At 44.8% G+C, this 21,912-nt stretch overlaps 1 protein-coding gene across 1 annotated transcript in view; it reads right to left on the bottom strand.

The window, feature by feature from the left end:
- Nucleotides 1–21,912, bottom strand: part of LOC118376057 (glutamate receptor ionotropic, NMDA 2C-like) — a 116,492-nt gene that overhangs the window by 21,861 nt on the left and 72,719 nt on the right. Inside the window, exons 8-10 of the mRNA XM_052492932.1 lie at nucleotides 20,588–20,928; nucleotides 15,909–16,023; nucleotides 5,673–5,884 (exon numbers count right to left, since the gene is read on the bottom strand). Of these exons, the coding sequence (XP_052348892.1) occupies nucleotides 5,673–5,884; nucleotides 15,909–16,023; nucleotides 20,588–20,928 (668 nt within the window). The remainder of the gene's footprint in view (nucleotides 1–5,672; nucleotides 5,885–15,908; nucleotides 16,024–20,587; nucleotides 20,929–21,912) is intronic.

Here is a 21,912-nt window from a genome sequence, read left to right as displayed (position 1 = left end):
CACACACACACACACACTTAGTGCAGTCTAAGTGCCTGATACAGACTCTAAACACAGGGAATTATGGTGTTTGGTGAAACACTGACACACACACACACAGAGAGCAGTGATGATCTGTCACCTCCAGCCTCCCCTCGACCCCACTGTCTAATGATGTGTAGGTAGAGGGGGAGGACAGAGAGAGAGAGGGATGAATAGAGAGAAGGATGGTTGTTGTTAAACCTAGAGTAAATAGTTCTGTCCTTGTCTCCTTCGTCTCTCCTTCGTCTCACTAGCTGCCTTGGCTAAACGCTGTAGGTTAAGAGCAATGAGTCAGGGTGTGTGTGTGTGTGTGTGTGTGTGTGTGTGTGTGTGTGTGTGTGTGTGTGTGTGTGTGTGTGTGTGTGTGTGTGTGTGTGTGTGTGTGTGTGTGTGTGTGTGTGTGTGTGTGTGTGTGTGTGTGTGTGTGTGTGTGTGTGTGTGGACGTGTTTTACTATACCTGTGGGGACTTCGAAATGCCAAAAAAACTCATATTTGACCAACTTTGACCACAAGGTCAAAGTTTTAGGGTTAGGGTTAGGTTAAGGAAATTAGGATTTTGAATGGAACTGAATGTCCCCACAAGGTTAGCTGCACAAGACTCGCGTGTGCGTGTGTGTGTGTGTGTGTGTGTGTGTGTGTGTGTGTGTGTGTGTGTGTGTGTGTGTGTGTGTGTGTGTGTGTGTGTGTGTGTGTGTGTGTGTGTGTGTGTGTGTGTGTGTGTGTGTGTGTGCGTGAGACACACAATGATTAAACCGCTTTCTCTATCTCCCCCAGATCTACGCGCACACGCACACACACACAGGCACGCAAGCTCGCATGCACGCACACACACACACACACACACACACACACACACATACCCCCGACGGTTAGCGATGTCTCCATTCTTCCCTGAAACAACAGGAGTATAAAACGATGTGCCCAGAGGAAGGAAGAGAGAAATCTAGAGCTGCGAGGGAGGAAGAGAATATAATGGGGAAGGAATCTTGAGAATGAATGTTTCAGTGAGGAGTTTGCCAGTGGTGTACCCACTAATGCCTATACTGGCCCTAACTATGCCTGCAGTGCTACACTTGAACTTACTGCCAATACAATACAACTCTCATGAACTCTGTGCATCCAGGAAGACACTACATTACAGTAAGATATCCACACATAGATAAGTTAGGATTCCACCCAGACAAAGCATCAAACAGCATGTACAATCACACAGCAGCACTCCAACTACTAACCCATAGTCAGTACTGATAGTGCCTTATAACTGTGCCTTATCCTACTCTCACTTAATGGACTTCAGTTATCTTGCCAATGAGACCAGCCACTGTCCAAAAAAAAAAGAGGAGTTTTAATGTTTAAAAAACCTTTCAATTACACCAAACATCTGGTACGGAGAATAGCTGTGTCACCAACATACAGTATGATTAACTGGTTAACCTCCTCTACTTTGCATTCATTAACTCTCCTTTCTCCTTATCTTGCTCACGCTCTCTTTCTCTCTCTCTCTTTCTCTCTCTCGCTCACGCTCTCTCGCTCACGCTCTCTCTCTCTGTTTTTCCCTAGTAGCCCGGGAGTGTTGATTGCAACCCAAGCAGGGTGGGGAGGGAGAGAGAGAGAGAGAGAGAGGAGAGAGACAGAGAGAGAGAGAGAGAGAGAGAGAGAGAGAGAGAGAGAGAGAGAGAGAGAGAGAGAGAAAGAGGAGGGAAAGAGAGAGAGGGACAGAGAGAGGAGGGAAAGAGAAGGTTGTGTTGTTTCTATCCTACCATGATAGATGTGCCAGCGTTGGCAGATAAATCTTCTTTACGGCCAATCAATGTGCCATCGCACTCAACCACTCTCCCCACACAATTTTCCACCATTAATATGCCACACTGACACACAAACACATGCTCACGCACGCACACAAACACACTTCCATTACTATGCCAGCGGTGTTATGTCGTGAAGGGATTCAGGTCTTGCACACACAAACACACACACAGTGGATCCATCATTGATGTGTGACTCAAATCAAATCAAATCAAAATGTATTTGTCACAAACACATGGTTAGCAGATGTTAGTGCGAGTGTAGCGAAATGCTTGTGCTTCTAGTTCCGACAATGCAGTAATAACCAACAGGTAATCTAGCTAACAATTCCAAAACTACTACCTTATAGACACAAGTGTAAGGGGATAAAGAATATGTACATAAAGATATATGAATGAGTGATGGTACAGAGCGGCATAGGCAAGATACAGTAGATGGTATTGAGTGCAGTATATACATATGAGATGAGTATGTAAACAAAGTGGCATAGTTAAAGTGGCTAGTGATACATGTATTACATAAGGATACAGTAGATGATATAGAGTACAGTATATACGTATACATATGAGATGAATAAATTTAGGGTATGTAAACATTATATTAGGTAGCATTGTTTAAAGTGGCTTGTGATATATTTTACATAATTTCCCATCAATTCCCATTATTAAAGTGGCTGGAGTTGAGTCAGTGTGTTGGCAGCAGCCACTCAATGTTAGTGGTGGCTGTTTAACAGTCTGATGGCCTTGAGATAGAAGCTGTTTTTCAGTCTCTCGGTCCCAGCTTTGATGCACCTGTACTGACCTCGCCTTCTGGATGATAGCGGGGTGAACAGGCAGTGGCTCGGGTGGTTGCTGTCCTTGATGATCTTTATGGCCTTCCTGTGACATTGGGTGGTGTAGGTGTCCTGGAGGGCAGGTAATTTGCCCCCGGTGATGCGTTGTGCAGAACTCACTACCCTCTGGAGAGCCTTACGGTTGTGGGCGGAGCAGTTGCCGTACTAGGCGGTGATACAGCCCGACAGGATGCTCTCGATTGTGCATCTGTAGACGTTTGTGAGTGCTTTTGGTGACAAGCCGAATTTCTTCAGCCTCCTGAGGTTGAAGAGGCGCTGCTGCGCCTTCTTCACAATGCTGTCTGTGTGGGTGAACCAATTCAGTTTGTCTGTGATGTGTACGCCGAGGAACTTAAAATTTACTACCCTCTCCACTACTGTTCCATCGATGTGGATAGGGGGGTGTTCCCTCTGCTGTTTCCTGAAGTCCACAATCATCTCCTTAGTTTTGTTGACGTTGAGTGTGAGGTTATTTTCCTGATACCACACTCAGAGGGCCCTCACCTCCTCCCTGTAGGCCGTCTCGTCGTTGTTGGTAATCAAGCCTACCACTGTTGTGTCGTCCGCAAACTTGATAATTGAGTTGGAGGCGTGCGTGGCCACGCAGTCGTGGGTGAACAAGGAGTACAGGAGAGGGCTCAGAACGCACCCTTGTGGGGCCCCAGTGTTGAGGATCAGCGGGGTGGAGATGTTGTTGCCTACCCTCACCACCTGGGGGCGGCCCGTCAGGAAGTCCAGTACCCAGTTGCACAGGGCGGGGTCGAGACCCAGGGTCTCGAGCTTGATGACGAGCTTGGAGGGCACTATGGTGTTAAATGCCGAGCTGTAGTCGATGAACAGCATTCTCACATAGGTATTCCTCTTGTCCAGATGGGTTAGGGCAGTGTGCAGTGTGGTTGAGATTGCATCGTCTGTGGACCTATTTGGGCTGTAAGCAAATTGGAGTGGGTCTAGGGTGTCAGGAGGTGATATGGTCCTTGACTAGTCTCTCAAAGCACTTCATGATGACGGAAGTGAGTGCTACGGGGCGGTAGTCGTTTAGCTCAGTTACCTTAGCTTTCTTGGGAACAGGAACAATGGTGGCCCTCTTGAAGCATGTGGGAACAACAGACTGGGATAGGGATTGATTGAATATGTCCGTAAACACACCAGCCAGCTGGTCTGCGCATGCTCTGAGGGCGCGGCTAGGGATGCCGTCTGGGCCTGCAGCCTTGCGAGGGCAGTGTCAGTGGCACTGTATTGTCCTCAAAGCGGGCAAAAAAGCTATTTAGTCTGCCTGGGTACAAGACATCCTGGTCCGTGACGGTGCTGGTTTTCTTTTTGTAATCCGTGATTGACTGTAGACCCTGCCACATACCTCTTGTGTCTAAGCCGTTGAATTGAGATTCTACTTTGTCTCTATACTGACGCTTAGCTTGTTTGATTGCCTTGCGGAGGGAATAGTTACACTGTTTGTATTCGGTCATGTTTCCAGTCACCTTGCCCTGATTAAAAGCAGTGGTTCGCGCTTTCAGTTTCACGCGAATGCTGCCATCAATCCACGGTTTCTGGTTTGGGAATGTTTTAATCGTTGCTATGGGAACGACATCTTCAACGCACGTTCTAATGAACTCGCACACCAAATCAGCGTATTCGTCAATGTTGTCGTCTGACGCAATACGGAACATATCCCAGTCCACGTGATGGAAGCAGTCTTGGAGTGTGGAATCAGATTGGTCGGACCAGCATTGAACAGACCTCAGCGCGGGAGCTTCTTGTTTTAGTTTCTGTTTGTATGCAGGGATGAACAAAATGGAGTCGTGGTCAGCTTTTCCAAAAGGAGGGTGGGGCAGGGCCTTATATGCGTCGTGGAAGTTGGAATAGCAATGATCCAAGGTTTTTCCAGCCCTGGTTGCGCAATCAATATGCTGATCAAATTTAGGGAGTCTTGTTTTCAGATTAGCCTTGTTAAAATCCCCAGCTACAATGAATGCAGCCTCCGGATATATGGATTCCAGTTTGCAAAGAGTCAAATAAAGTTTGTTCAGAGCCATCGATGTGTCTGCTTGAAAGTCATATTCTTGGTCATACTGATGGTGAGTTGACGCTGCTCTTATGTTCAGTAGTTCTTCTCGACTGTATGTAATGAAACCTAAGATGACCTGGGGTACCAATTTAAGAAATAACACGTAAAAAAATAAATAAAAACTGCATAGTTTCCTAGGAACGCGAAACGAGGCGGCCATCTCTGTCGCCGCCAGAAGTTGAGTGGGAATGTCAAAGGGACGTACAGCAGGTATATTACAGGTGTGTAAAAGATGTCATGGTTGTATTATGGTTGTCTTGTGGTTGTACTGTGGTTGTATTATGGTTGTCTTGTGGTTGTACTGTGGTTGTCTTGTGGTTGTCTTGTGGTTGTCTTGTGGTTGTCTTGTGGTTGTACTGTGGTTGTACTGTGGTTGTCTTGTGGTTGTACTGTGGTTGTACTGTGGTTGTATTATGGTTGTCTTGTGGTTGTCTTGTGGTTGTACTGTGGTTGTCTTGTGGTTGTACTGTGGTTGTCTTGTGGTTGTCTTGTGGTTGTACTGTGGTTGTCTTGTGGTTGTACTGTGGTTGTTTTGTGGTTGTCTCCTGTTAGTAATCCATCTCAGGTGCTTTTATGCACTTGGTTTGACACCACTTTAGGGATCACACAACTGCTGTGTGCTCTGACAACAGCTTAACAGTGTGTGTGTGTGTGTTTGTGTGTGTGTGTTTGTGTGTGTGTGTGTGTGTGTGTGTGTGTGTGTGTGTGTGTGTGTGTGTGTGTGTGTGTGTGTGTGTGTGTGTGTGTGTGTGTGTGTGTGTGTGTGTGTGTGTGTGTGTGTGTGTGTGTGTGTGTGTGTGTGTGTATATATATATATATATATAAATGTCCTGATCTCAAAATGTACCATCCAGTATGTGCTTACCAGATATGTGCAGGCTGTTGTGTGAGCATAAATCTGCAATTTGCATGTTGTTTTGTGTGTGAGTGAGTGAGTGCACGCATACCTCTCGGTGCGGTTGGACTGGCGTCGGCAGGGCACGGTGTTGCGTACACAGGTTCCCGTGTCGGGGTCCACGTTCTCTACGATGACGAAGGGCCTCTCCTCCAGAGTGGCTACCGTCAGGTGGCGATCATCTGATACCGGCTCGAGGAAACTACCATATCGAGGCCACACCGGATAACGCACCTGGAGGATACCCCGCTCTAATGTCCCCACCTGGGGGGAGTGGGGGGGGGGTAGCGAGAGAGAGAGGGAGAGAGAGGTTGAGAGAGATAGAGAGTTTGAGAGGTAGGGGAAGATAGAGAGGTAGATGTTGAGGTAGATGTTGAGGTAGAGGTTGAGGTTGAGGTTGAGGTAGAGGTTGAGAGAGAGAGAGAGAGAGAGAGAGAGAGAGAGAGAGAGAGAGAGAGAGATGGCAGAGTTAGAGAGACAGAGAGAGGGAGTAGGAAGAGAGAGGGACAGAAAGAGTAGGAGGAAGAGTACATGAAAGTGGATTAAACTCAGTGCTGTAGATCTGATGCTGAGCTGATCCAGGATTGTGACCCAGAGCCGAGCTCCAGAGGACACAATGATCCCCCGTTAAGAACCTGCCCTCGCTTAACCCTATTGGGGCTCCATTTGTCACCCAGCATCCCGTCCCTGGAGCTCCCCACTCCATCCCCCCAGTCATAGCTCTGCTGATTTGTACACAGCAAATTCTCCAGTGTTATATCAAAACTGAGAATGTTAAATGAACACTGAAAGTGTGGACTTGTATAGACACTGGAAAGTATTAAATTAACACACTACTTAGTGTAAAACCTTATTTCTCAGAATGCCTTTTCGAGCTAATTGTAGAGTTACCACCCAGAACAGTATTTGTTAGTGACAGAGACATCAGTGTTGCATTAATCACTTGTCCTTGGGACGTTACCAAGTGAGATCCTGAGCGAATATATTATTTTGTAGGTCTTATAATTTAACACAACACAATATATATTTCAGAAGGCCTTTTTTTTACCCCCTTATTCTCCCCAATTTTGTGGTTTCCAATTGTTAGTAGCTACTATCTTGTCTCATCGCTACAACTCCTGTACGGGCTCGGGAGAGACGAAGGTTGAAAGCCATGCCTCCTCCGAAACACAACCCAACCAAGCCGCACTGCTTCTTAACACAGCACGCATCCAACCTGGAAGCCAGCCGCACCAATGTGCCGGAGGAAACACCGTGCACCTGGCGACCTGGTTAGCGTGCACTGCGCCCAGCCTGCCACAGGAGTCGCTAGTGCTCGATGGGACAAGGATATCGCCTGCTCGCCAAGACTGTTATCGCACATTACATATTCTAATTTTAAAAAATTGACTTCATTTTTTTACATATTGCAACAAAGTGGTTACTATTAGGGCTGTGGCGGTCACAAAGTTAATTAACATAAACACATTTAGCCTCTCATGGCTTCCAAACATAGCCTCTCCTGGCTTCCATTTTAAAAAGTAATATATCCATATAATATAGCCTAAACCTTTACAATACATCCATTATTTATTTTAGACAGGTCTAAAGAAGCATGACATGAAGAAAATGTAGTCTATTTCAGAAGAACAGAATAGCTTACTCTGAGTTGCCCTTATGTTAGGCCCTGATCTGGCTATGCCAAATGGCTGTGGGCTGCACTAGTTCATTTAGCAGACGAGATTTGCTTAGAATTCCGTGGCATTATTTTATAGTATGAAGAATAGAATTAAACAAAGCTGAATAAAATATAAATATTGGCTGCAAATGATTTGAGGATTTGCACATGTTGCTATTCTGTGTTAAGCTGTTAACAAAGAAACCTGTACTCCTATAACTCCTATAGAGACAGAGTTATTAATGCAACTTTAGTTGTTTTACAAACGTTGGGCCTTATGTTTCGATGTTTAATAGATTATAAGGCTGCATGATGAAAGACTAATGATGATTTGAAAAAAAGTTGCTTGAAAGGCATGAGCTCTGCTTTGGATTTTTTTGCGCAGGCTGTACACACTCCAATAGTCTCTCATTCACAATTTGACAAGCACTTTATAATGCCTCGAATTTCACTATGGCATCCCCTTTGTGGTGGTAATGCACCCTAAAAAAAACATGCCTTTTGCGGCCCGGAGGGCTGCGTTGTGCCCTTCTCCCCGAGTGTGCTGCGTTGTGCCCTTCTCCCCGAGTGTGCTGCGTTGTGCCCTTCTCCCCGAGTGTGCTGCGTTGTGCCCTTCTCCCCGAGTGTGCTGCGTTGTGCCCTTCTCCCCGAGTGTGCTGCGTTGTGCCCTTCTCCCCGAGTGTGCTGCGTTGTGCCCTTCTCCCCGAGTGTGCTGCGTTGTGCCCTTCTCCCCGAGTGTGCTGCGTTGTGCCCTTCTCCCCGAGTGTGCTGCGTTGTGCCCTTCTCCCCGAGTGTGCTGCGTTGTGCCCTTCTCCCCGAGTGTGCTGCGTTGTGCCCTTCTCCCCGAGTGTGCTGCGTTGTGCCCTTCTCCCCGAGTGTGCTGCGTTGTGCCCTTCTCCCTGAGTGTGCTGCGTTGTGCCCTTCTCCCCGAGTGTGCTTATAAGCATAGCAATGTGCACATGGTAGCAGGCTATAAACGCGAATGTTCCATTAGCAGAAAACACAACTTCCATATATTGTGAAAGTGCATTCTTATGGTGGAAATTTTTATAAAATATTTTCCCCAAACTTGAAACTTAAGCGCTGCTTATACAGTTGAAGTCAGAAGTTTACATAAACTTAGGTTGGAGTCATTAAAACCTGTTTTTCAACCACTCCACAAATGTCTTGTTAAACAAACTATAGTTTGGCAAGTCGGTTAGGACATCTACTTTGTGCATGACACAAGTCATTTTTCCAACAATTGTTTACAGACAGATTATTTCACTTATATCACAGTGTATCACAATTCCAGTGGGTCAGAAGTTTACATACACTAAATTGACTGTGCCTTTAAACAGCGTGGAAAATTCCAGAAAATTATGTCATGGCTTTAGACGCTTCTGATAGGCTAATTGACATAATTTGAGTCAATTGGAGGTGTACCTGTGGATGTATTTCAAGGTCTACCTTCAAACTCAGTGCCTCTTTGCTTGACATTATGGGAAAATCCAAAGAAATCAGCCAAGACCTCCACAAAATTGTAGACCTCCACAGGTCTGGTTCATCCTTGGGAGCAATTTCCAAACGCCTGAAAGTACAACGTTCATCTGTACAAACAATAGTACGCAAGTGTAAAAACCATGGGACCACGCAGCCGTCATACCACTCAGGAAGGAAATCCATTATGTCTCCTAGAGATGAATGTACTTTGGTGCAGAAAAAGTGCAAATAAATCCCAGAACAACAGCAAAGGACCTTGTGAAGATGCTGGAGGAAACAGGTACAAAAGTATCTACATTAAAACAAGTCCTATATCGACATAACCTGAAAGGCCGCTCAGCCAGGAGGAAACCACTGTTTCAAAACCACCATAAAAAATCAAGACTATGGTTTGCAAGTGCACATGGTGACAAAGATTGTACTTTTGGAGAAATGTCCTCTTGTCTGATGAAACAAAAATAGGACGGTTTGGCCATAATGACCATCGTTATGTTTGGAGGAAAAAGGGGGAAGTTTACAAGCCGAAGAACACCATCCCAACTGTGAAGCACAGGGGTGACAGCATCATGTTGTGGGGTTGCTTTGGTGCAGGAGGGACTGGTGCACTTCACAAAGATGATGGCATCATGATGCAGGAACATTTTGTGGATATATTGAAGCAACATCTCAAGACATCAGTCTTGATGTAAATGTAAAATGTAATCAGTCAGGAAGTTAAAGATTGGTTGCAAACGGGTCTTCCAAATGGACAATGACACCAAGCATACTCCCAAAGCTGTGGCAAAATGGCGTAAGGACAACAAAGTCAAGGTATTGGAGTGGCCATCACAAAGCCCTGACCTCAATCCTATAGAAAATTTGTGGGCAGAACTGAAAAAGTGGGTACGAGCGAGGAGGCAAACAAACCTGACTCAGTTACACCAGCTCTGTCAATAGGAATGGGCCAAAATTCACCCAACTTATTGTGGGAAGCTTGTGGGAGGCTACCCGAAACATTTGACCCAAGTTAAACAATTTAAAGGCAATGCTACCAAATACTAATTGAGCGTGTGTAAACTTCTGACCCACTGGGAATGTGATGAAAGAAATAAAAGCTGAATTAAATGCTTCTTTCTACTATTGTTCTGACATTTCACATTCTTAAAATAAAGTGGTGATCCTAAATGACCTAAGGGAATTTTTACTTTGATTAGTGTCAGGGATTGTGAAACACAGGAATTGTGAAAAACAGCTTAAATGGATTTGGCTAAGGTGTACGTAAACGTCCAACTTCAACTGTATATGCCAGTTAGTCTCTATACTCTACACTCTCTATACTTGTAAAACTGATTAATGTGCTTAATTTTAAGAAGTTATTTGGCTGCTTTAGTTGTGATACAAACCTTGTTAAATATAAGCAATGTGCTTAATATTAGGAAAGTTGAGAAATACATTTCATAGGCCTATTCTATAGAAAGCTGATGAGATCCTCCTCTTTCTATTAGCGGCCATCACTGTTTCTCCTTCAACGTCTAGCCTATAGAAATGTTGCACAACATGAGCTCATGGGCTCTCATTAAGTGTTTGATTAGATTTTCAAATACATTTGCATTGATGTCAGAGGGACTAGAGGGACAATAGAGTGCTGAGTACCAGGCAATTAGCAAGTTTGGTAGGCTACTAATGACCATCAGCAGCATCAGAGTTTGGAGAAGCCTAATTAACATGACTAAACAGTCACATGGAATTTGACTGCCTTCCTGACTCATGACCAACAGCCCTAGTTAGTCTCTTATTGGGGAAATCACAGTGGAATTTGCATAGGTTTCTAAGAAATTCATACATTTCTGTAAGCTTCAAGAATTCTACAAAAATGGCAGTGTTTGACCATGACATGTGATTACAATTCAGATGAACAGATGAACAGGAATGACATTTAGTCTCATGGGTGGTCAAAAAAAACTCCCTGAAAGCCATGCCCCTACTAAGCCAAGCAACAAACCAAACTTGATTTTTTTAATGTATAAAGAACTGACCCAATGCCTGCAACCCAGTAGTTGGGTCATTGAAACAACACATATTTGTTGGTGTAAGGCCTCAAAATAAGGCATTATGAAATACATATTGTATTAAATGTTTATATTTTATACAACGGGGGTTTATTCCTGAATGCTGATTGGTTAAAACCTGCATGCCCAGACGCTATCTATTCTACAAGTTACCACCGGCTAAATCTATGACGTTAAAATGCCTATTTACTCTGTTCCATCTGACTGAGCAATCCACTGTCTCATCATTCCAGCAAGGCAACTTGATATACCCTATAAAAAGCATCTAGACATTATCTCACATTTCTTTTCAGACTAACATTTCGTTTTCAACAGCGGAGATTTGTATAAACTTTGCTGTCTGTCTCTCAGAAATTTGCAACATTGTTTCAATATTCAAATTCGATCACCAGATGTCCCATAGTAATGAATGTGTCAGGGTCAGGATGTGACAGAGAGGCAGGCCTCTTTTCTCAGCCAGTTGAAATCATGCATAATTTTTATTTCTTTTTTTCAGCATAATTTTTTATATACATACAAAGAACTATCAATAGAAAACAGGTCCAATTAAATGATGTGCCGCTAGTTTGCTGTCTTTCCAGCTTCAGTTAGAAGTGATTATTTTGTTAGCTGTGTTGATTGCTAGCTCCTCTGAACAACAGTGTCCTGAGGAGAGAGCACATTAAGCCAGGCAAAATTCTGCCTCATTAGCTAATTGTTACAGATGTATCCAAATAAATGTAACTAAAAAACAGCTTAAACAAATGCAAATGCAGCTACTTTGCTGTTATTCAGGCTGCACTGTTTGACTTGACTGTAAGTTAGCCATAGTTGGCTAGCTAGCAAGCAAGGGATAAGAACATGGCCAGCCAGTATGGAAATGGACCATTTCGAACCAACAACTCGCGTCCACAGATACAGAACAAAAAGACTGAACGACTGGGTTGTGTCTCTGGCAACCGAACTGATAGATCTGTTCGGTCAACTGGCAACCCCAGATTAGAACAAAACAAATGTCCCACCTTTATTTAACCAGGTAGGCCAGTTGAGAACAAGTTCTCATTTACAACTGCGACCTGGCCAAGATAAAGCATAGCAGTGCGACAAAAACAACGACACAGAGTTACAAATGTACAATCAATAACACAATAGAAACATCTGTATACAGTGTGTGCAAATGAAGTAAGGAGGTAAGGCAATAAATAGGCCAATAGTTTATATTGTGGTGGTATGAAATAATATGAATAAATTAATCAAAATAACAGTGGTAATGCCCAAGAAGCCAGTGTTCAGAGGCTATATTGACAGAGTTTGCCAGCCCTCAACTTTGTCTCGGACCTAAGAACACCCACTCCAGTATTTCCTCCAAACACCAGCTTCTTGAGGATTACTACTTAAGCAATGATGACACATTCATTTAGGAACTTTCTTACTGAAGTCCCCAGGGTAGAAAATGGATGTATGCAACAATAATCTATCTGTCAATAATAAATTCAGTCATGGGTGGTAACTCTAAAATTCACTTGAAAGGCAAGGCATTCTGGGAAATATGCCAATAAAGCTTGAGTGTTAATTCAACAGTTTAATGTCTATCCAGGTCCACACTTTCAGTGTTAATGTAACCAACTAGATCTCACAGTCTCACGTCAGAATTAGACGTTCATCCATGTTTCTCAAATTCAACATTTTGAAATTGTTCCAAATTTCAAAGTATTTAAGGTTATGTTCAGGTATTAACTCCAAATGTTTAAGGACAGGGTTAAGAGTTTGGGATAGGCTTAAAACAAAAATCTCAAAATCAACTTTTGATCACTGGATTCAAACACCAGAGGCAGATGTTCAGAACTTCAGAAGGAGCTGTCTCTGGTCCCAAAGGTTACACATTCAAATCCAGCGATAGAACGTTATTTTTATTCATTTTTGTTTTACGCCTATCCCAAAACTTAACCCTTACCTTAACCATTCAGAGTTAATACCCAACCTTAAGATTTCAAACATGCAACCCTTGGCACCAGAGACACATGCTTACGCCCATCCGCCATTATCCAATGCCCTAGCAAAACCGAAACCAAGTTGAAGGTAACAGGCGCTTATTGTTGCCCCTAATGGCCGGTTTCCATCTCATCTCTCAATCTCCTCAGACATGGATGGTGTTCGAATACTGATTTCAAATCACAGGGGACCTGGCTGAATGTAACACAGGGATGCTGGCCCCATGTTGGCTCCAACGCTTCCCACAGTTGTGTCAAGTTGGCTGGATCTCCTTTTGGTGGTGGACCATTATTGATACAACTGGGAATCACAGGTGGACTGGCTGAATGTAACACAAGGAATTTACTAGGCATATAGCGAAGTACAAATAGCTACAACACTATTGAAGGACCCAGTAGAGTGTAAATAACCCACACTATTGTGTCTGACTCTATGAATATCAATGCTGTTTTGAACTGTTATGAATCTTTCCCAGGCAGTTTTTTTAAATCAATCACTTTTACAACTCTTATCCTTACCCCCCCTTTAAACTTTCTCTATCTTCCCTGCCCCCCTCCCTTTATACTCGCTCTATCTTCCCTTCCCCCACGGGAAGAAAATAGGAAAGAATAGAGGGAAAATAGGATGATGGTTCCCCCTGTCTTAGTAAAACATTAGATAGGATGATGGTTCCCCCTGTCTTAGTAAAACATTAGATAGGATGATGGTTCCCCTGACTTAGTAAAACATTAGATAGGATGATGGTTCCCCTGACTTAGTAAAACATTAGATAGGATGATGGTTCCCCCTGTCTTAGTAAAAAATTAGATAGGATGATGGTTCCCCCTGTCTTAGTAAAACATTAGATAGGATGATGGTTCCCCCTGTCTTAGTAAAACATTAGATAGGATGATGGTTCCCCCTGTCTTAGTAAAAAATTAGATAGGATGATGGTTCCCCCTGTCTTAGTAAAACATTAGATAGGATGATGGTTCCCCTGACGTAGTAAAATATTAGCGTGTAGTGCTGTCAGTGTGTCAAAAAGAGATGAATGAAATGGACACGTCACGCCACAAACACATATACACTGAGTAAACCAAACATTAGGAACACCTTAATATTGAGTTGCACCCCTCCACACCCCCACCTCAGAACAGCCTCAATTCGTCTGAAATGGACTCTACAAGGTGTCGAAAGCGTTCCACAGAGATGCTGGCCCATGTTGACTCCAATGCTTCCCACAGTTGTGTCAAGTTGGCAGGATGTCCTTTGGGTGGTGGACCATTCTTGATACACACAGGAAACTGTTGAGAGTGAAAAACCAAGCAGCGGCACCTACTACAATACCTCATTCAAATGCACTTAAATCTTTTGTCTTGGACATTCACCATTTGAATGGCATACATACACAATCCATATCTCAATTGTCTCAAGGCTTAAAAATCCTTCTTTAACCTGTCTCCTCCCCTTCTTCTACACTGATTGACATGGATTTAACAAGTGACATCAATTAGGGACCATAGCTTTCACCTGGAGTCACCTGGTCAGTCTGTCATGTAAAGAGCAGGTGTTCTTATTGTTTTGTCCACTCAGTGTACAAGTGCCCACTGCCACGTTCTCACTGACGAATGAGCTAGATGACACGGGGCGGTGAATGACTGTGGGAACTCCGGAGCATTGCCAGACTTTGTGTTCGGTCTGCACAGTCACGAAACACATGCACACAAACACACCTGCCAGCCAGTGGCAGTGATAAAGTAGTCTTGCTGTAGCAGGGCAGGAATAAATGAGTTCAACAGTAGCAGTGAGATTACTCTTTGTAGACCTACACCCTCTCTGGCTACCCTTGGGAGACAGGTGTGTGTGTGTGAGTGTGCGTACCCTTGGGAGACAGGTGTGTGTGTGTGTGAGTGTGCGTACCCTTGGGAGACAGGTGTGTGTGTGCGTGTGCGTACCCTTGGGAGACAGGTGTGTGTGTGCGTGTGCGTACCCTTGGGAGACAGGTGTGTGTGTGCGTGTGCGTACCCTTGGGAGACAGGTGTGTGTGTGCGTGTGCGTACCCTTGGGAGACAGGTGTGCGTGTGCGTACCCTTGGGAGACAGGTGTGTGTGTGTGCGTGTGCGTACCCTTGGGAGACAGGTGTGTGTGTGCGTGTGCGTACCCTTGGGAGACAGGTGTGCGTGTGCGTACCCTTGGGAGACAGGTGTGCGTGTGCGTACCCTTGGGAGACAGGTGTGTGTGTGTGCGTGTGCGTACCCTTGGGAGACAGGTGTGTGTGTGCGTGTGCGTACCCTTGGGAGACAGGTGTGTGTGTGCGTGTGCGTACCCTTGGGAGACAGGTGTGTGTGTGCGTGTGCGTACCCTTGGGAGACAGGTGTGTGTGTGCGTGTGCGTACCCTTGGGAGACAGGTGTGTGTGTGCGTGTGCGTACCCTTGGGAGACAGGTGTGTGTGTGCGTGTGCGTACCCTTGGGAGACAGGTGTGTGTGTGCGTGTGCGTACCCTTGGGAGACAGGTGTGTGGGTGCGTGTGCATACCCTTGGGAGAGAGATGTGCATGTGCATACCCTTGGGAGACAGGTGTGCGTGTGCGTACCCTTGGGAGACAGGTGTGTGTGTGTGCGTGTGCGTACCCTTGGGAGACAGGTGTGTGTGTGCGTGTGCGTACCCTTGGGAGACAGGTGTGTGTGTGCGTGTGCGTACCCTTGGGAGACAGGTGTGTGTGTGCGTGTGCGTACCCTTGGGAGACAGGTGTGTGTGTGCGTGTGCGTACCCTTGGGAGACAGGTGTGTGTGTGCGTGTGCGTACCCTTGGGAGACAGGTGTGTGTGTGCGTGTGCGTACCCTTGGGAGACAGGTGTGTGTGTGCGTGTGCGTACCCTTGGGAGACAGGTGTGTGTGTGCGTGTGCGTACCCTTGGGAGACAGGTGTGTGTGTGCGTGTGCGTACTCTTGGGAGAAGGGCGGGAGACCGCCATGGGAGATAACAGTACACCACATCATCAGCAACACTGGTAGTTTGTAATTAACCGGATGAAACAATGTATTGATTACATTCATGTATGCAGAATATTTTGAGGCAGGGCATAAATATGGCAGTGCTGTGTTGGTTGTTTCATGGTCCACATGCACAAACACACACACTCATTCAGTACCTTGTCCCACTGTCTGTCTCTGTTCAAAGCGATGATGACCATGGAAGGGTTTGTCAGGTAACCATCACTATTAAACGACAGGTCCTTACGCTCCCATGTCACGTTCAGCATGTGTCTAGAACACACACAAACACACACACAAACACACGTTCAGTATGTCTACTGCTACGACAAAACACACACATACATGTTCAGTATGTCTACTGCTACGACAAAACACACACATACACGTTCAGTATGTCTACTGCTACGACAAAACACACACATACACATTCAGTATGTCTACTGCTACGACAAACACACACACACACACACACACATTCAGTGTGTCTACTGCTACGACAAAACACACACATACATGTTCAGTATGTCTACTGCTACGACAAAACACACACATACACGTTCAGTATGTCTACTGCTACGACAAAACACACACATACACGTTCAGTATGTCTACTGCTACGACAAAACACACACATACATGTTCAGTATGTCTACTGCTACGACAAAACACACACATACACGTTCAGTATGTCTACTGCTACGACAAAACACACACACACACGTTCAGTATGTCTACTGCTACGACAAAACACACACATACACGTTCAGTATGTCTACTGCTACGACAAACACACACACACACACACATTCAGTGTGTCTACTGCTACGACAAAACACACACATACATGTTCAGTATGTCTACTGCTACGACAAAACACACACATACATGTTCAGTATGTCTACTGCTACGACAAAACACACACATACACATTCAGTATGTCTACTGCTACGACAAAACACACACATACACATTCAGTATGTCTACTGCTACGACAAAACACACACATACACATTCAGTATGTCTACTGCTACGACAAACACACACACACACGTTCAGTATGTCTACTGCTACGACAAAACACACACATACATGTTCAGTATGTCTACTGCTACGACAAACACACACACACGTTCAGTATGTCTACTGCTACGACAAACACACACACACACGTTCAGTATGTCTACTGCTACGACAAACACACACACACGTTCAGTATGTCTACTGCTACGACAAACACACACACACGTTCAGTATGTCTACTGCTACGACAAACACACACACACGTTCAGTATGTCTACTGCTACGACAAACACACACACACGTTCAGTATGTCTACTGCTACGACAAAACACACAAACACACATTCAGTATGTCTACTGCTACGACAAAACACACACATACATGTTCAGTATGTCTACTGCTACGACAAACACACACACACGTTCAGTATGTCTACTGCTACGACAAACACACACACACGTTCAGTATGTCTACTGCTACGACAAAACACACACACGTTCAGTATGTCTACTGCTACGACAAACACACACACACGTTCAGTATGTCTACTGCTACGACAAACACACACACACGTTCAGTATGTCTACTGCTACGACAAACACACACACACGTTCAGTATGTCTACTGCTACGACAAACACACACACACGTTCAGTATGTCTACTGCTACGACAAACACACACACACGTTCAGTATGTCTACTGCTATGACAAACACACACACACACGTTCAGTATGTCTACTGCTACGACAAACACACACACACGTTCAGTATGTCTACTGCTACGACAAACACACACACACGTTCAGTATGTCTACTGCTACGACAAACACACACACACGTTCAGTATGTCTACTGCTACGACAAACACACACACACGTTCAGTATGTCTACTGCTACGACAAACACAGACACACGTTCAGTATGTCTACTGCTACGACAAACACACACACACGTTCAGTATGTCTACTGCTACGACAAACACAGACACACGTTCAGTATGTCTACTGCTACGACAAACACAGACACACGTTCAGTATGTCTACTGCTACGACAAACACACACACACGTTCAGTATGTCTACTGCTACGACAAACACACACACACGTTCAGTATGTCTACTGCTACGACAAAACACACACACGTTCAGTATGTCTACTGCTACGACAAACACACACACACGTTCAGTATGTCTACTGCTACGACAAACACACACACACGTTCAGTATGTCTACTGCTACGACAAACACACACACACGTTCAGTATGTCTACTGCTACGACAAACACACACACACGTTCAGTATGTCTACTGCTACGACAAACACACACACACGTTCAGTATGTCTACTGCTATGACAAACACACACACACACGTTCAGTATGTCTACTGCTACGACAAACACACACACACGTTCAGTATGTCTACTGCTACGACAAACACACACACACGTTCAGTATGTCTACTGCTACGACAAACACACACACACGTTCAGTATGTCTACTGCTACGACAAACACACACACACGTTCAGTATGTCTACTGCTACGACAAACACAGACACACGTTCAGTATGTCTACTGCTACGACAAACACACACACACGTTCAGTATGTCTACTGCTACGACAAACACACACACACGTTCAGTATGTCTACTGCTACGACAAACACACACACACGTTCAGTATGTCTACTGCTACGACAAACACACACACACGTTCAGTATGTCTACTGCTACGACAAACACACACACACGTTCAGTATGTCTACTGCTACGACAAACACAGACACACGTTCAGTATGTCTACTGCTACGACAAACACACACACACGTTCAGTATGTCTACTGCTACGACAAACACAGACACACGTTCAGTATGTCTACTGCTACGACAAACACACACACACGTTCAGTATGTCTACTGCTACGACAAACACACACACACGTTCAGTATGTCTACTGCTACGACAAACACACACACACGTTCAGTATGTCTACTGCTACGACAAACACAGACACACGTTCAGTATGTCTACTGCTACGACAAACACACACACACGTTCAGTATGTCTACTGCTACGACAAACACACACACACGTTCAGTATGTCTACTGCTACGACAAACACACACACACGTTCAGTATGTCTACTGCTACGACAAACACACACACACGTTCAGTATGTCTACTGCTACGACAAACACACACACACGTTCAGTATGTCTACTGCTACGACAAACACACACACACACACACGTTCAGTATGTCTACTGCTACGACAAACACACACACACACACACGTTCAGTATGTCTACTGCTACGACAAACACACGTTCAGTATGTCTACTGCTACGACAAACACACACACACGTTCAGTATATCTACTGCTACGACAAACACACACACACGTTCAGTATGTCTACTGCTACGACAAACACACACACACACACGTTCAGTATGTCTACTGCTACGACAAAACACACACACACACACGTTCAGTATGTCTACTGCTACGACAAACACACACACACACACGTTCAGTATGTCTACTGCTACGACAAACACACACACACACACGTTCAGTATGTCTACTGCTACGACAAACACACACACACGTTCAGTATGTCTACTGCTACGACAAACACACACACACACACGTTCAGTATGTCTACTGCTACGACAAACACACACACACACACGTTCAGTATGTCTACTGCTACGACAAACACACACACACACACGTTCAGTATGTCTACTGCTACGACAAACACACGTTCAGTATGTCTACTGCTACGACAAACACACACACACGTTCAGTATGTCTACTGCTACGACAAAACACACACACACACGTTCAGTATGTCTACTGCTATGACAAACACACACACACGTTCAGTATGTCTACTGCTACGACAAACACACACACACGTTCAGTATGTCTACTGCTACGACAAACACACACACACACGTTCAGTATGTCTACTGCTACGACAAACACACACACACGTTCAGTATGTCTACTGCTATGACAAACACACACACACGTTCAGTATGTCTACTGCTACGACAAACACACACACACACGTTCAGTATGTCTACTGCTACGACAAACACACACACACGTTCAGTATGTCTACTGCTACGACAAACACACACACACGTTCAGTATGTCTACTGCTACGACAAACACACACACACGTTCAGTATGTCTACTGCTATGACAAACACACACACACGTTCAGTATGTCTACTGCTACGACAAACACACACACACGTTCAGTATGTCTACTGCTACGACAAACACACACACACACGTTCAGTATGTCTACTGCTACGACAAACACACACACACGTTCAGTATGTCTACTGCTATGACAAACACACACACACGTTCAGTATGTCTACTGCTACGACAAACACACGTTCAGTATGTCTACTGCTACGACAAACACACACACACGTTCAGTATGTCTACTGCTACGACAAACACACGTTCAGTATGTCTACTGCTACGACAAACACACACACACGTTCAGTATGTCTACTGCTACGACAAACACACACACACGTTCAGTATGTCTACTGCTACGACAAACACACGTTCAGTATGTCTACTGCTACGACAAACACACACACACACACGTTCAGTATGTCTACTGCTACGACAAACACACACACACACACGTTCAGTATGTCTACTGCTACGACAAACACACGTTCAGTATGTCTACTGCTACGACAAACACACACACACACACGTTCAGTATGTCTACTGCTACGACAAACACAGAGCGAGGGGGTGTGACCTCACACTCACCTGAACAGTGTGTTGTTGTTAATGTGTGTAACTGGTGTGCTGCAGTCGCTGTGTCCCTCGGGAACGAACCCCTGATGCCTCTTGAAACTCTCCGCCCCTTTGGCCACTATGGCCACTCCCTCTCTGACCCGCTGCCTCAGGCTCTTCCTCCACTGGTCGGTGATGACGCCAATCACTCCAATGGGGAAGCTGCTAGGTGAAGGGCTCTCTGTGTTGCCCAACGCGAGGGAGGGGAGGATCCAGATGTAGCCAGGCCCCAATAGACCCACCTCCCCTGCTACCTGGAACAGGTACTGGGCCTCTTCATGGGAGCAGTAGGCTACGAGTACCTGGGAATCAATCTAGAGGAAGAGACAGATATGGGAGTGTAGCCAGTATCTAATATTAACTTCTGACATCTAAGCCTGTGGATCAGTTATATCACAACCCTTAACCCTTGACATGAATAGACTGCACTCGATAGTGCAAGGGAAGCCAGGCTTCCCTAAAAAAATGAACAAAGAAAAATGATAAAAAACATATATTCAATCATTTATCTTTCGTCTCTGTGTTTCATAATTGTCCTTCAATTCGCAAGAGGCTGAATATATCTCACCAGAAAAAGCATCCAAGTGAGAAAAACAGCTCCCCTCTGTCTCTGTATGTGTAGCCCATCTATCTGATGCTGTCTGGTCAAAAAAGAGTATGACAATGTTGCCACCGGTAGCATTGAATGCAAAGGAAGCCAGTGAGCATTTGGCCTCCCTTCATGAAACAATATGAAGTTATAGCCAATCAGTGTTAAGCTTAACTTAGTGAGCTCAACTGTGAATGGTCCTGACCTTCCTAAAAAAAGTGTCTAGGGAAGCCAGTCTTCACACCAATCACATCACATCAAAAGCCAAATGTCATTGACAGAAAAAATTGAATTGTTACATCTCATTGTGTTGTTGTCCTTATGTGGGTTAGCTAGCTGGATAAAATTGTCTCTTTCCTAAATTAGCCATGTATAGAGATAGGGATTTGGACTTGTGGTTTTACTTAATATCTCTGTACTGGCCAACAATTATAACAGCGATTCTAGTCCAATCATTAATTCATATATTGTATCCCTGGCTTGAGAGGATGGAAGTTCAATATGTAGCTAGATGTACACCACACCATCCTCACTGTCAAACATGGTGGTGGCAGCATCATGGTTTGGGCCTGCTTTTCTTCAGCAGGGACAGGGAAGATGGTTAAAATTGATGGGAAGATGGATGGAGCCAAATACAGGACCATTCTGGAAGAAACCTGATGGAGTCTGCAAAAGACCTGAGACTGGGATGGAGATTTGTCTTCCAACA

Source organism: Oncorhynchus keta, chromosome 3 (genome assembly GCF_023373465.1).
Source record: "Oncorhynchus keta strain PuntledgeMale-10-30-2019 chromosome 3, Oket_V2, whole genome shotgun sequence".
Classification (NCBI taxonomy): domain Eukaryota; kingdom Metazoa; phylum Chordata; class Actinopteri; order Salmoniformes; family Salmonidae; genus Oncorhynchus; species Oncorhynchus keta.
Note: the sequence above shows the minus strand (reverse complement) of the source record. Positions and strands in the feature narration are given on the sequence as shown.